General features: G+C 35.7%; 1 protein-coding gene across 22 annotated transcripts in view; it reads right to left on the bottom strand.

Annotated features, from left to right (window-relative positions):
* Positions 1 to 14,591, bottom strand: part of ARHGAP12 (Rho GTPase activating protein 12) — a 116,497-nt gene that overhangs the window by 31,188 nt on the left and 70,718 nt on the right. For 8 of the 22 annotated variants that reach the window (XM_058297727.1, XM_004451665.4, XM_004451668.5 and 5 more), the window contains 2 exons: positions 9,243 to 9,368; positions 4,935 to 5,009 (listed from right to left, as the gene is read on the bottom strand). In XM_058297727.1, coding sequence (XP_058153710.1) covers positions 4,935 to 5,009; positions 9,243 to 9,368 — 201 coding nt within the window. Of the gene's footprint in view, positions 1 to 4,588; positions 4,604 to 4,925; positions 5,010 to 9,242; positions 9,369 to 14,591 lie in introns of all 22 variants that reach the window. The other 14 variants (XM_058297730.1, XM_004451666.4, XM_058297735.1 and 11 more) reach the window with 3 other exon arrangements.

Here is a 14,591-nt window from a genome sequence, read left to right as displayed (position 1 = left end):
GTGTCAAAATAGGAAGAAAAAGGGATTGGATAGTGGTAGTGACAGGCTTAGGATGAGAGAGAGACTCTAAAATCAGGAACCGTTGTCTGAGTCAATGGATAGAATGAAACTGATGCAATTGTGTGCGCCTTTATGTATCATTCAAGGAAAAGTTTCAGAATGTTTATCGTATTCTCACAGGGATCAAGGTCCAAGTACCAACGAAATCTGAACATGGAACAGAAACAAAATGCCACATCCAAGATGAATACAGAAAATAATTACCAGCCAGTGTGATAAGCGCTATGAGAAGGGTATGCGTATATGAACTCGCATACCTAATTCAACCCAGAAGAGAAGGAAACCAGAAAAGCCTTCCTCAAGCTGACACTTCAGCTAAGTAGTAGGAGCAAGCCAGGTGGGAAAAGGAGAAGGGCAGGAAATGGAAAACGACAGAGGTTAGCGAGCACATCTCACTTCTGAGGGACTTGAAGTTCCTTGGTAGTATCTGGTGAGGTAGAGAAGTGGCTGGAAATGAGGTGCAGAGCAGAAGGGCTCTCTTGTATAACATGCTGGGGAGAAGTTTGTCTTCTATCCTAAAGGGGCTTAAGGAGCAATGGGAAGAATGAACTAAGGGTGGAAAGACTGGGAACCAAAGAGGAGACTATCCTAATAATTAACATAAGAAATGACAATGCCTGGACTAGGACAGTGACTAAGAGTGTGTGAGCAGGGGTCAAATTCAAGGATCAGAAGACAGACGTGATGAAGACAGACGTGTCAGGGACTGGATATCACGGTAAAAAGGAAGATAAGGAAAACTGCCAACCTGGGACAAGTGGGAGAATGCTGGTATCAGAAGAAACATCTCATTTTAGAAAGAAGCTTTTGCTGATCTCTCTACGCCTTCCTCCCCTCCCATTATTTTCCAAGACCACCCCTAGGTTGTGTCCTCTCTGCACTTACGGCAAAGTGCAGTTATATATCTTATTATTCATTCACTGTCTACTCCATTAGGCCAAATGCTGAGACCGTGGCTGTGGTGCCCATTGAGGTAAAAACAGGGTCTAGCACAGTTCTAGCCTGTGGTTGGTATTCGATAGGCATTTGTTGAATTAATTAACCAAATACTAGCAGGGCTATCCCAAGAAAAGAAATATAAGAGAACCAGGTCAGGGTGTAGAAAATAAAGCTTTAGGTTTTAAATGGACAGGTTTTTAAATTTGACTTAAAAGTGCTGAGGCAGATGAAAGAGTTGTTTGTATATGCAGGTGAGAGATCTGAGAAAATGATTTAGGCAGATTTTTATTTCATACTGTTTCATATACTTTCTTTATTTAATAGGATTCAAAGCCAGCCAATGTTTTTGTGTAGCTTATTAAGATAACTCAGAAAAACAGCCCAAATTCACACACAAATATTTCCTGGTCTAAATACATTTTGATATTCCCGAGGAAACTTTATATAGAAAATAATAATAGCAGAAGCTTCTATAAAAGCTAGTTACTAAGTAAGAAGGAAAATTATGGTTAAATTATGAACGAAAAGATAAAATCATCCTCTAAATAAGGCAAGAAAGCCAACAGGATTTCAATTCTGTTAAATAATTTGGGACGAACTTTACAGGGTCATAATCACTGTGCAGGCTCCAGAATTTCTAACCAATGTTGTACTCATATTTAATAAAATAGGCAATGGGGCTAACAATTGCTATACACCAAAATCAATAATTCTTATCGAATTCCTTATCTTCAGTTAATCATGTTATAATCTTGTAATAAGAGTATTTGTATAAAGAATATGTAAACTTGTGTAGTGATGCAGTGCTAAAAAAGCAGTGTGACTAAACATCTAGAAGAGGTAAAGCCATCGTAACAGAAAGCAGACTAATGGCTGCCAGGGGCTGGAGAGAGGGGGGAGATGGGCAGTGACTACTTGATGGGTATGGAGTTTCCTTCTGGGGTGATAAAACATCTTGGAACTAGACAGTGATGGTTGCACAAACTGTGAATGTACCAAATGCAGCTAAACTGTATACTTCAATGGTTAATTTTATGACACTTTTATCTCAACTTAAAAGTTCTTTTTTTCAAGAACTAAGCACATTTCTCCAAAACAGACAATGCATTTTAATACCATATTTGGAAAAACACGGTCAAAAACTCAAGTTTCCAAATAATATTTTCTAAATTATTTTCAGTATTTAGTAATTGGGAACTTTAGGCACTTAGATCAGCCAACAGAAGTCTACATAATCCATGTTGTACCCATAATATAGAGAAATAAATTATCGAATTATAAAAACATGCATACTCTGCCTATTTCCAAAATGAATTTGAAGGGAACACGGAAACAAAAGCAATAATGTATCTGAAAATCAGAAACAAAAGAAAAATGACCATATTTAAAATTTATGTTAAGGGATAGAATTTTACATGTGGTTTTAGTAGAAAAGGTTGAAGAGGTAGCTGGACAATTTGCGGAGAATTTTAACCTAACATCAGGTAGCTAACACTGGCTACAGTATCATTTTGCACTTCTAAAATTTTTCACTTCCTTTTCCTTATCAGTGAGGCTTTATACCAATCAGATTTTAACTCACAGGAAAAGAGAGGGGAAAATATATTTTTGTAGTAAACTGGATAAGAGCAGGAAAGAGAAGAACGACCAGATAAAAACAGGACAAGTGGAAAGAGAAACCCAGAGAACAAGGGCCCAGAAGGGAGCGGGAGGAGGAGAAGAGGCAGGAGGGCACGGGTGCCAGGGGAGGGGCAGGACAGGCGGCAGAGGAAAAGGAAAGTTGTGTGCATGTGTGAAACCAGAGTGGCCTCAGACAGAATTAAAAGAACTGTGCATTTGTTCACCTCAAGTTAAAAAAAGAATGAAACTGAGAAGAAACACTGGTGAGTAAGTGCCCAGTGCTGCCGTCAGAGGCTCCCACGCACAAGGATGGTCTAGTTGCTCTCATACTCTTTGGAAAATGGGTAAATGGGGGTAATAATTTGTAACGAAGCATACGAAAGATTTTCAAATTAATGTTTCTAAAGATAATACATCCCTTCTTATTTATAAAAGATTTTATAAAAGATTTTTCTAGGAATTGCATATTACCTATATTTAAGATAAGTTTTAAGAGGTTTTCTACGCACTCTTTTTTAGCTGGATTGACAGATTGAGTATTACAGTAAGAATACCTTAGATTTATACAGTAAAATTCTTCAAAACCACTAAAATTCTACTCACTTTTACCATCTTTAGCTAACGTTTATGTACCCAATACTGTGTTAAATAATACAAAAAATAAAAGTTGGTGATGTAATTCCTATTCCTTACAAGTTTACAACCTTAGTGGGGAAACCAGGGGTATACGAAAAAACTTGCATACCATTCGATACAGTAAGTGACTTCGGAGTTCAGAAATAAAGAACAAGCCTTCCTAAAAGAGTAGATCTTGAAAGAGGTACAGGATTTAACTGTATGTGTCTAAATGTCAAGGACCATTCCAGGAAGAGAGAATTGTCTGAACAATGCCAGCAGGAAACGTGTACAGGCTACGAGATGAGCCATGAAAGACCTGGCTAGGTTAAGGAACAGGGAAGGGGAGAAAAGTAAAACGGTATCAGGAAATCTCTGCCTCTAAGAAAAAGGAAGTATCCTAATAAGTAAGAGTCTATCAGAGTTTCATAAAATAAGGAAATCACAGTAAGTTTCATTTATTCATTCAACCAATATTTGCTGAACAGCTACCATATGGCACTGCAGCAGGTTCTGAGGATACCCTGGTTTCTGCTCTAATGAAGCTTTTATTCTGTCCAGTGGAGAAGACAATGACAGAAAGTTGGAGATTCCTACAAGAAAAAAGCAATGAGAAGTTATCTGTTCTATGTAATCAAATAATATATACTCAAATGCTATGAAGAGTATTACAGGGAAACCTGGCCTAATATGGAGGATTAGATTAAAATACTCTGAGGAAGCAAAGTTTGAGGTGAGCAGTAATCCACCAGGCAGAGATGTGGGAGGACAGCGCTCCAGCAGGCACAGGAGCAGCATGTACAAGGACCCTGAACTGGAAAGCAAAGCGCCTCAAAGGAACTGAAAGAAGGGCTGTGCAGGTGGAGGGAAGAGTGGGAAGAGCTGAGGCTGGAGAGGCCGTCAGGAGCATGGGCAGTGTGGTAGAACCCGTTAAAAACTGAGGTCTGGGGGAGCGGATGTAACTCAGAGGTTGAGTGCCTGCCTCCACGTGCGAGGTCTTGGATTCAATCCCCGACACCTCTTAAAAAATAAAAAAATAATAATAAAAAATTTCAGTCTCCATTCTGAAAGAAAAGGGGAGACACTGGGGGCTTTTAAACAGAGGAACAGTATGATCAGTCAGCAACTTAAAGGAAAGACTGGAAAAGACTCCAAATACAGAGATCAAGTAACATTTCATTAAGGTTAGGACAGGTGTCTGGAGAGAAGTCACTTGGGGGTTTTTCAGTTTCAGGGAAATTACACTTGTGTTACATATCTCCAATATTCACCTGGCACAGACTAGGCAATGCATTTTCAGCACAGAAAAAAACCAGGGTCTCTGGTCATTAAGAAGGAGGGAAATGCTTCTTACCTTTGGGCTGCTGGCCTGAGAAGAAAATAGTAAAGTATAATTTTTTAGTGTTCTCTGGGAATTTTTATTTATTTTCAAAAATCAAATATATATTCAAAACTGACAAATATGGTATATACATATTTAATCATGTAAGATACCATATTCTGCACAAAAAGGGGCTTTTTAATCAATAAAATCTAATTCTTAATTCAAACCTATTATAATTGTAATTTTTTTTTAAACCCAATGAAGTTTTACAGAAGCCCAAGAAATATTTAGGCAATATACCTAGAGAATATTGAATTTATTGAAACTGACAGAAATAACTGGACTGTATTGTACTATATGCGTCTACCATACTAACTGTATCTTGGTGCTTTGGTGAAGAGGGAGAAGACTCATTTTCAGGAAAGCAGGGCTTTGAGGCAGTTGGAGATTCCTACAAGAAATAAGTAATGAAAAAAGTTACTCTATTTTACATAATTATGTTTCTTGCTCTACTCCCAGAGAGAGAAAGCCTAATAAGGGAAGCTAAGAAATTTTTTTTCCTAATTATTTTCCTTCCATACTGAGGTCTGACATTAATATGATACTGATTTGAAAAATACAAATGTTATAAAAATATATGAAATATGGCATATTTTATAACAATTACAATTAAATTTAAATACTGCAAATAGAATTACTCAAGCTATATGACTTATGTTGTCTTAAAATTGTGATATTACGTAAGTTAGAATTAACAGGTAACAACTAACTTGCTCTTGGTGTGGTGGTTATAAATAGGAACAGTCATAGGAACTACTTGGCAGCTGTCAGAATGAGAACTTTATTTCAGTTAACAGCTATATATGAAATTAAATGAAAGTATTAATATTATTAACAATTTATAGCTAACTTTTCAATGATTAGAAATTAACAAAATTTTTAAAGTACAAGGAAAAAATCTCAGATTTAAGAATAACTCACGAGGAAAAAAAGGAAATTTTATAATGTCTAAGCTTATGAGAATACTGTAAGAGCAAAAAACGAGTAAAACTATATTTTTTTCCAACAACTATGCTTTGTCAATATTTAAACATAGTATATGATTTCTACTACAGATGTTTATAGGACTATTTCCTAGAGGATAAGATTGAAAAAAACATTTTCGGGGGACTAAATGTTTGGCGCCATTTTAATTTTCTCTGTTTGCCTGGATGCTTAAATAATTTCAGGAAAAAAGAATTAGAAAAATCATATGCCATTACCAATTATTAATTTTTCCATAAACCAAATAATACCTTTAAACATTCATTTCCACATTTGCATCATTCTGGTTTTCTATGCTTTTGAACCTTTAAAAGATATAATCAACAAACCAGGGAATTTGTTTTAAAAGTAATGCAAAGTACAGGAAAAATTTATAGGGAAAACCCTTAAGCTTACAAATCAAACACCCACAGCAATGTGATTAATGGAAGAAATATTAAAATCATATCAAAAATATTTTTACAAAAAGAAAGGAAACTTGATGTCCAAATCGCAGTTTAGTCTCATTTAAGTTTTTTTCTGACAGCTTCAGATGCTTCCTTTTTCAATTTTTTGACTTCCAAAAGAAGGTCTAAGTAGTATTTAAGGTCTGAGATATCATAAGTTACAAAATTGTGCAGGACAGAGTGTAAACTATAATGTAACTATAATCCATGGTTAGTAGAAACGCTTCAGTATGTGTTCATCATTTGTAACAAATGTAGTACACTAATGAAGGAAGTTGATAATGCGGGAAAGTGTAGGAGGGGGAGGAAGTGGGGCATATGCCAATCCCCTACACTTTTATGTAACATTTAATAATTTAAAGTTTCTTTAAATACATAAATAAATAAGTCTGTGAAAAAGAGGAAAGATTTTCAAACTAGAAAATAAGAAATTGAAAAAAAGAATAGTAATGATTTATTATTCATAGCATTATCAGTCTTGTAGCAATAAAAGTCACATTAAATGGAGTATTAATGTATATATAATATTTACTATTAAAATATTTTACATTTGTATAAATTTATAAATGCATATGCACATATGAGTATCTATCTATGAATTCCTTTTATTAAAACGATACCCAGGCAGAAACAGATAAGACGTACCTACACACACACACACCCCTACCTCTTCCACTGTTATCTGGCAAACAAATTAAGGCCTATTTCATAACATTTGCTTTATATATATTTGGTGTCTTTGATCAAATTTCAAGTTATACACACTGCATCATTTATCATATATTCTTCATTGAGTTTGTTCTGCTATAATCCCTTTTATAACCTTAAAGACTATAGATGTTCTTTCTTAAGAAAGTAAATACACTAGGTGATGATACTAAATAAAAAGTTCACTTGCTGAAGTAATTATCTATGAATCTATTTACAAAGGGTAAAATGGGAGATAAAAGACATTTCTACTAAAAATAAGTAAATCTCTGGTTCAAGAAAATATGTTCTCACAATTCTGAGGCAATTAGATAAAAAAGGAAGTGTTACAAGAATTTCATGCAAGTTTTTCTAAGCAATAAAATGGAAATGAATATTAAGAGACATTATAAAAAGGAATAAGAAAATTTAAATCAGCACCAGCCTACACCAATAATGTAATCATCCTTATTCTTTCTAGTACTAAAAAGCAGCGAGTTTGATAAACAATGGCTCTAGAACTTGTATATATTTAGGAGCTTTCTATATGCATTGAATTATAATCAGAGGGTTCTTGGAGTTGAATGAACTTTTTTATTAAAAATTTCTACAAATCATACCTACCAAGATTAATCTCAATATATTTTCAAGCATATCTTAAGTTGCGCAGACTCTAGAATTGCATTCTTTTAATATGCCCTCTACATTCAACTGCATTAACATCCTTACAAAACAGAAACTAGAAATTGGTCTACTATTTTCACTGCTGTAATGATATCCTATAATGTATGTGTAGACTGTTTATACAGCTCCACAAAAGTCCCCCTTTTGATTCAACAAAGGCCACCTTTATAGTCACTTGCAGTATTAAAAAAATACACCTGTTTTGATTGATCAGTTGAGATAATTTATAAAGGCGCCAATGTCTGAAAGTATCCAAATTTAGAGAAATGTATCTTAGGGGACCTTCACTGTTTTTGCTAATATACCTAAAAATTCAGGAAACCTGTTAATTATGTTACAAAGAGAAGACTGATGGTAAAAAGAGTCTTTGATGACAAATACCTTTTTAAAAGAATTTATTTAGTCTTGGGGTGTTACCATTTTCTCAGTTTAACATCAGTATGCCTGATGTTCTGTAAATTCATACTAATTTCCCATTCCCTGAATTGGGAAGTTACACTGTAAAGATGTAAATCCTAAGAAAGTATAAAACTTTAGGTCCAGAACACATAAGGAAAAAATACTAGAAGATACAACTGTATCTCACAGTATTGTAAGAGACTGTATTATAAGGTGTGTCTAGAAATAGCAAATCTGCAAAGACAGAACACAGATTAGAGGTTACCTGGAGATGGGGGCGGGGGAAAGGCAGAATATATGTTTAGTGGGTATGGAGTGTATGTAGAGAAAATTAATTTTTTTTTAAATGTATGCATGAGGATGTTTACCACAGCTTTTTTTATAATAGAGAAAAACTGGAAACGACTTAATGCTCAACAATTGAGGACTGGTTAAGAAAATTAGGCTATGTCCATACTATGAAATGCTAAGAGACATTAAAAATCACCTTGTGAGGTAAAGTCCTTTATACGGGGAAATGATATTGAGAGTTACCAAAAAAAATTAAGATTTTTCTATTCTGACGTTTAGATAAAAATTCATCCCTTATTTGAAACAGAGAATACTGCTTCTCAGATTGATAAAAAAGGCATTTCTGCAAAGAGCTATTTTACCTCTTTCTTTGTTTTACTTATTTATTTTTTAAGACGGTACCAGGAATTGAACGCAGAACCTTGTATATGTAAGGAGGCACTCAACCACTAAGCTACACCAACTTCACTGATTTTTTTAAGCAACCAAAAGTATATCTGGCAAAAGAAAGAGAGTAAGGATTCTGATCATCCCTGGTATAAACAAAAGCTATGAAATATCTTTACTATAAAACCTCCTGAAGATTGACGGCAATCAAAAGATAACAGAAATGTGACTTTAAAATAGAGGAAGCAGTGGGGCATATGGGAACCTCCTATATTTTTTATGTAATATTTTGTGTGATCTATGTATTTTTTTTAATTAAAATTTTATTTTTAATTAAAAATATATTTTAAAAAATAGAGGAAGCAAAAAACTGTATTGCCTACTAGGTTCAAATTATACATCATTAAGTCACAGATAATTCAAGACCTTTGTGCAAAAATAAAATTTTAAAAACTCAAAACAAAAATCTACTTTATAGAAAATTGATCCTAACACAATAAAATAGTAATCACCAAGGTATTAGATTCTATTGAGGAGAAAAGAAATAGTACATTTCATCATATACACAGATCAAAAGTTTAAGTTGGTTCAAAAGAAATCACGTATTTTGACTAGGAATTAATCATATTTAACAAAATAAACACTACATGAAATGAGATGTTAGCATAAATGGACACAATTCACGGTTCAAGAGAATACACAGAGAACTCATCACAATTCTCAACAGATTCCCTCCAAAGTCCTACCTTGTCATTGGTGTCTAATACGATTGTGCTGTGTCTCCACTTGGTTAACACTATTGGTTCTTGCAGCCGCCTGTCCAGGCTCCTACTTTTAATTATTTCTCTCTGCTGCTGGGATGAAGCATTATACTAAAAGAAAACAAAATATACTTCATAAATAATAGAAACAAAAGTGGAACCTAAACATGATGAATCTTGAAAGACACATGACATTTCATGAAGTTCATCATATTACACTACTCTTAAGTTGTCTGGCCAATTTTCTCATCTTTTGACCAGCACCACGCACAACTGAAAAAAGGTCAGAGAGACAAAGTGAGTGTTATCTTAGGCAAATATTTAATCTCCCCAAGTCTAACTTTTCTCACCTTTAAAAGAGAAATAAAGGAAATACCATCTTATTCACAGAGTTGTTATAGGATTAAACAATGTATTAATATAAAAAATGCCAAATACTGCCCTGACGGTAGGTGCTCAATAAATATTAGTTCTCTTAATTTATGAAGTGAGGTCATGGGACAAATTTTAATTTTAATTTTTAAGATTCCTTCTTCTAAATCCTCATGAATTCAATTTTTGGTTTAGGTTTTAAAAATAATGTTTACATACACACAGTATTCTTAAAGTTTTTGTTGCTGTTTGGTTTTTTGTCTTTGCTTTTACTTATAGGCCAAACATACTACTGATGCGTTCTCTAAAATGATAAAGCATAAGGCGGTCTAAAGGTAGAGAAAGGTAGAGTTGACACTAGCTCTAAAAGCCAATCCTGAATATATCAGTTGTGCACAAAGGTGAGGTATATTAATAACTGCCAGAAGAAAATTACATATAAAAGTAAGGATATATTATCAATAAGGCATTAAATCATGTGTTTGAAATACCAAGAAGCACTGGAGAAATGTGAGGCCTTAAGAGTTATGTTGTTTTACACAGGCAATTTTAATATATTATAAATAAAATAAAATAGCAAAAGAAAATCAATGTCATTTTTAAGAGATACTTTCTTTCTCTGGAACCAAAGGTTACATAATATCTACTCTCCCCCACCCCTAAAAAGCTCAGCAAATCTTAACTTTCAATGACCCTGATTATAATTTCTTTTGTTTTTGAACAAGATATGCTCAGCTACTTGAGATTTTCTGTCTGGAAATGGCAGGAGTTCCTCTAAAGTGACAGGCAGCTTGTGTACTAACAGTCCCAAATCCTTGAAGAGTGGCCAGTGCCTAGAACAAGAGGAAGGAGGTGACGCTTCTCTCTCTTGCTTTCCGGCACCATTTTAGTCTACGCCATGCCTGCCTGTGGCGTTCTGGGCTCACAGGGTCCTGTTGTTGAAGAAAAGCTCTCCTGGCTCCTCCTGGAGCCAGGCTTACCCCAGAGGCTGGAGGACTGAGAGCTCGGTGAGTCCACAGACCAGGCCTGCCTTTTCAGCCACTACTCTCTGTTCTGGTGCAGATTTTAATGAATATTTAGAGGTATATATATATAAACATTTCCAAAAGGCAAAATGGGGTGCTAGATTTTATACACGTCACCACAATATGTATTGTATTCCTTGATTCAGTGAAGGTTATCATTAGACTTGTTAAGAAAAAATTAGAAGGTACAAAATGTTTATCAAAAAAATTTATGTTTAATTATTAATGAAATATTAGTCTTCTATAACCTAAATCATTTTCGGTCAACAAATTTTCTTCTTCTAAGTCAAATTCAGATCTCATATTTTACAATAAGCGTTGTGGAACCAATCATTCTGTTATAAAGCTTTCAATATTGAATAGTCAAGTCCCCAAAATAGATTCCCATCCCTGCTTGTGTACATAAGGATTACATATTTTGGGCATCACTATCCATAAGATTTTCCTTTCCAATTTAACCAATAAATATGATTAAATTGTTTCTTACAAATGTTTTTAAAAGTAATATCTGATGTATTCAATGACTTCTTCCCACTATATTAATAAAACAAAATACTGTTAATTGTATTAGATATAACTCTTTTCCCCCTGAAAGTTGGTAAGAGTCATATTAAATTGAAATGTTGTTTTTCCTCTTATAAGCTTTACTAGAGACAAATAAATTTGGAAATTTAAATGTTGGGTTATTTCATATTCAGCTTTTCGTAATATTTAATTTTTTAAAGCACTGTTGGGGTATCACCAAAGTTCTATGCTATGGTTCCTAAAATGAGAGTATTATAAAGGCTCTTGATGCTTGGCATAACTTCAAAGCTTAAAGGTTAACGTGGTTAAACATGGTTTTATTTTTTGAATTAGGTTCAAAAACATGACTAATGATAAAAATAAAAATATTCCATGTTTCACTGAATTATGTTTCATAATTTTAAAGAGTGATATCTTGATATAAAATTTTGAAGCCTGAAATACGTGAAGGGCAATTTATAGGACATTTAGATATACTTTCATTTGGATCTTTTTTCATTCTATGGTTATCTTTAAATAAAAAGACAATGTAGGGAAGCGGACTTGGCCCAGTGGTTAGGGCGTCCGTCTACCACATGGGAGGTGAGGGGTTCAAACCCAGGGCCCCCTTGACCCGTGTGGAGCTGGCCCGTGCACAGTGATGATGCATGCAAGGAGTGCCGTGCCGCGCAGGGGAGCCCCACGCGCAAGGAGTGTGCCCCATAAGGAGAGCCGCCCAGCACGAAAGAAAAGTGCAGCCTCCCCAGGAATGGTGCCGCACATACGGAGAGCTGACACAACAAGATGCTGCAACAAAAAGAAACACAGATGCCCGTGCCGCTGACAACAGAAGCGGACAAAGAAGACGATGCAGCAAATAGACACAGAGAACAGACCTCCGCCGGGGGTGGGGGGAGTGGAGAGAAATAAATCTTAAAAAAAAAAAAAAGGACAATGTATTATTATCTTTATAAATCTTCGTATTTGGTAGCTTTTGTACTTAAAATATAAAAACTATCCCTAGGAGAATTGTGGGAAGAAGGCAATGGACTAACAGGCAGAGTGGAATGCTCTCCAAAAACAATGGAGAAGGAGCCAAAAGCTATCCCAAGAACTTGCTTTGTGGGTCAACAGACCAGGACAGTGCTTAGACAACTCCCAGGAGGGTGAGAACAGAGAGAGAAGAAACCTCAATGACAAACGTTGAGTTACCAAGCCCAGGTGGCAACTGGAAAGAGCTCCCCTCCCCTACCCCCAAGATATCAAGCTGGGAGAAAACACCTGGTTCCCTGCAGCCACTGAGAGGGGAAGAGACATCCTCCTCCCTGTCAGCTGTTTCAAGGGAAAAGGGAGGGGAGGTCAGGGTGATTTCCTTCAGTGAATTTGACCAGCACAGCCTGCTTTTAATCTCTATTCTGGAGATTCAACACAGGAACACAGGAAAGCCCAGACCAAAACACCTCCCTGGAAAGGTGTGCTGACCAGCGCCATCTGCTGGCCAATCTGGAAATTGCATGGACAAAAACTGCCCGTGCCCTCTGTATCCAACCCCTGGGAGAAAAATCTGAGCCCCACTAGTGAGTCGGCAGCCCAATTTTGAAATCTTAAACTGGGCAATTTTAGAGACTGAGAATAACTTGAACCAAATATCAAAGAAGGGTTGTGAAATAAAAAAATTTTAAAAACAGGCAAGAAAGAGAAATTAGCCATCAGAGTAAATTCACCAACGAATTCAGAAGCCTAGACATCAGCAAAAAATTAAAAGCCATACTAGGAAATAGGAAGAGATGGCCCAGCCAAAAGAACAAACCAAACATTCTGATGAGATAGAGGAATTAAAATAAGTAATCAGTGATAAGCACACAACACTCCTAAATCACTTTAAAGAATTTAAAGAAAATATGAATAAAGAAATAAAGGATATTAAGACAATACTGGGAGAGTGTAAAGAACAATTTGAAAGCCTGCAAAGAAAAGTTAACAGACCTTATGGGAATGAAAGACATGATGAATGAGATTAAAAATACATTAGAGGCACATAAGAGCAGATGTGGATTGCTTTAAGACAGAATTAGTGATTTTGAAGACAGAACATCTGAATTGGAAAAGACAGGAGAACAGAAAGAGAAGAGAATGGAAAAAATGGAACAGAGTCTCAGGGAATTGAATGATCACATGACATGTACAAACATTCGCATTACAGGAGTCCCAGGAGGAAAAAAGAATGGAAAAGATGCAGAAAGAATAAAATGACTGAAAACTTCCTAACCCTTATGAAGGATGAACATATCAATATCCAAGAAGGACAATGCACCCCAAACAGAATAAATCAGAATAGACCTAACCCAAGATACCTAGTATTCAGAAAGACAAACATCAGAGATAAAGAGAGGATTCTGAAAGCAACAAGAGAAAAGCAAAGCATAACATACAAGAGAAACCTCTCATCAGAAACCATGGAGGAAAGTGGTGTGATGTATTTGAGGTACTGAAAGAGAAAAACTGTCAGCCAAGAATTCTGTATCCAGCAAAGCTGTCCTTCAGAAATGAGAGTGAGTTCAAAGTCTTTACAGACAAACAAAAACTGACAGAATATGTTATCAAAAGATCAGATTTGCAAGAGATATTTGCAACCTGGAAAGAAGAAACAAAAGACAATGTATTATTATCTTTATAAATCTTCGTATTTGGAGATTTGGAGAAGAGTTCAGAAGATTATTATGAATGGTAAACTAATGGATAAGCATATAGAAAATAGAACAAGAGAGAACCAAAGGACAAAATGGATGACATAAGTAATGCCTTTACAGTAATAACACTGAATGTTAATGGACTGAACTTCCCAATCAAAAGACATAAACTAATAGAATGGATAAAAAAATATGAGCCATCTATATGCTGTCTCTGGTAGACATAAGGATACAACCAGGTTAAAAATGAAAGGTTGGAAAAAGGTATTCCATGCAAATAGTAACCAAAAAAGACCTGAAATAGACCAAATAAATGTAAAATAACAAAATGATAGTATATGAACAATAATTATGCAGTGCAACTGGCAAATTGTTCCTATGATCGGTTTTCTGTAATGTTTTTTCATACAAAATAAACACTTGGGAAGTGGACTTGGCCCAATGGTTAGGGCGTCCATCTACCACATGGGAGGTCCATGGTTCAAACCCCGGGCCTCCTTGACCCGTGTGGAGCTGGCCCACCGCACAGTGCTGATGCACGCAAGGAGTACCGTGCCACACAGGAGTGTCCCCGTGCAGGGGAGCCCCACGTGCAGGGAGTGCACCCCATAAGGAGAGCCGCCCAGCGCGAAAGTAAGTGCCCAGGAATGGTGCCGCACACACGGAAAGGTGACACAAGATGACACAACAAAAAGAAACAAAGATTTCCGTGCCGCTGACATCAACAGAAGTGGACAAAGAAG

The sequence above is a fragment of the Dasypus novemcinctus genome, chromosome 5 (assembly GCF_030445035.2).
Source record: "Dasypus novemcinctus isolate mDasNov1 chromosome 5, mDasNov1.1.hap2, whole genome shotgun sequence".
NCBI classification, from domain to species: domain Eukaryota; kingdom Metazoa; phylum Chordata; class Mammalia; order Cingulata; family Dasypodidae; genus Dasypus; species Dasypus novemcinctus.
The sequence above is the reverse complement of the archived record's forward strand: the minus strand, read 5'-3'. Positions and strand labels throughout refer to the sequence as shown.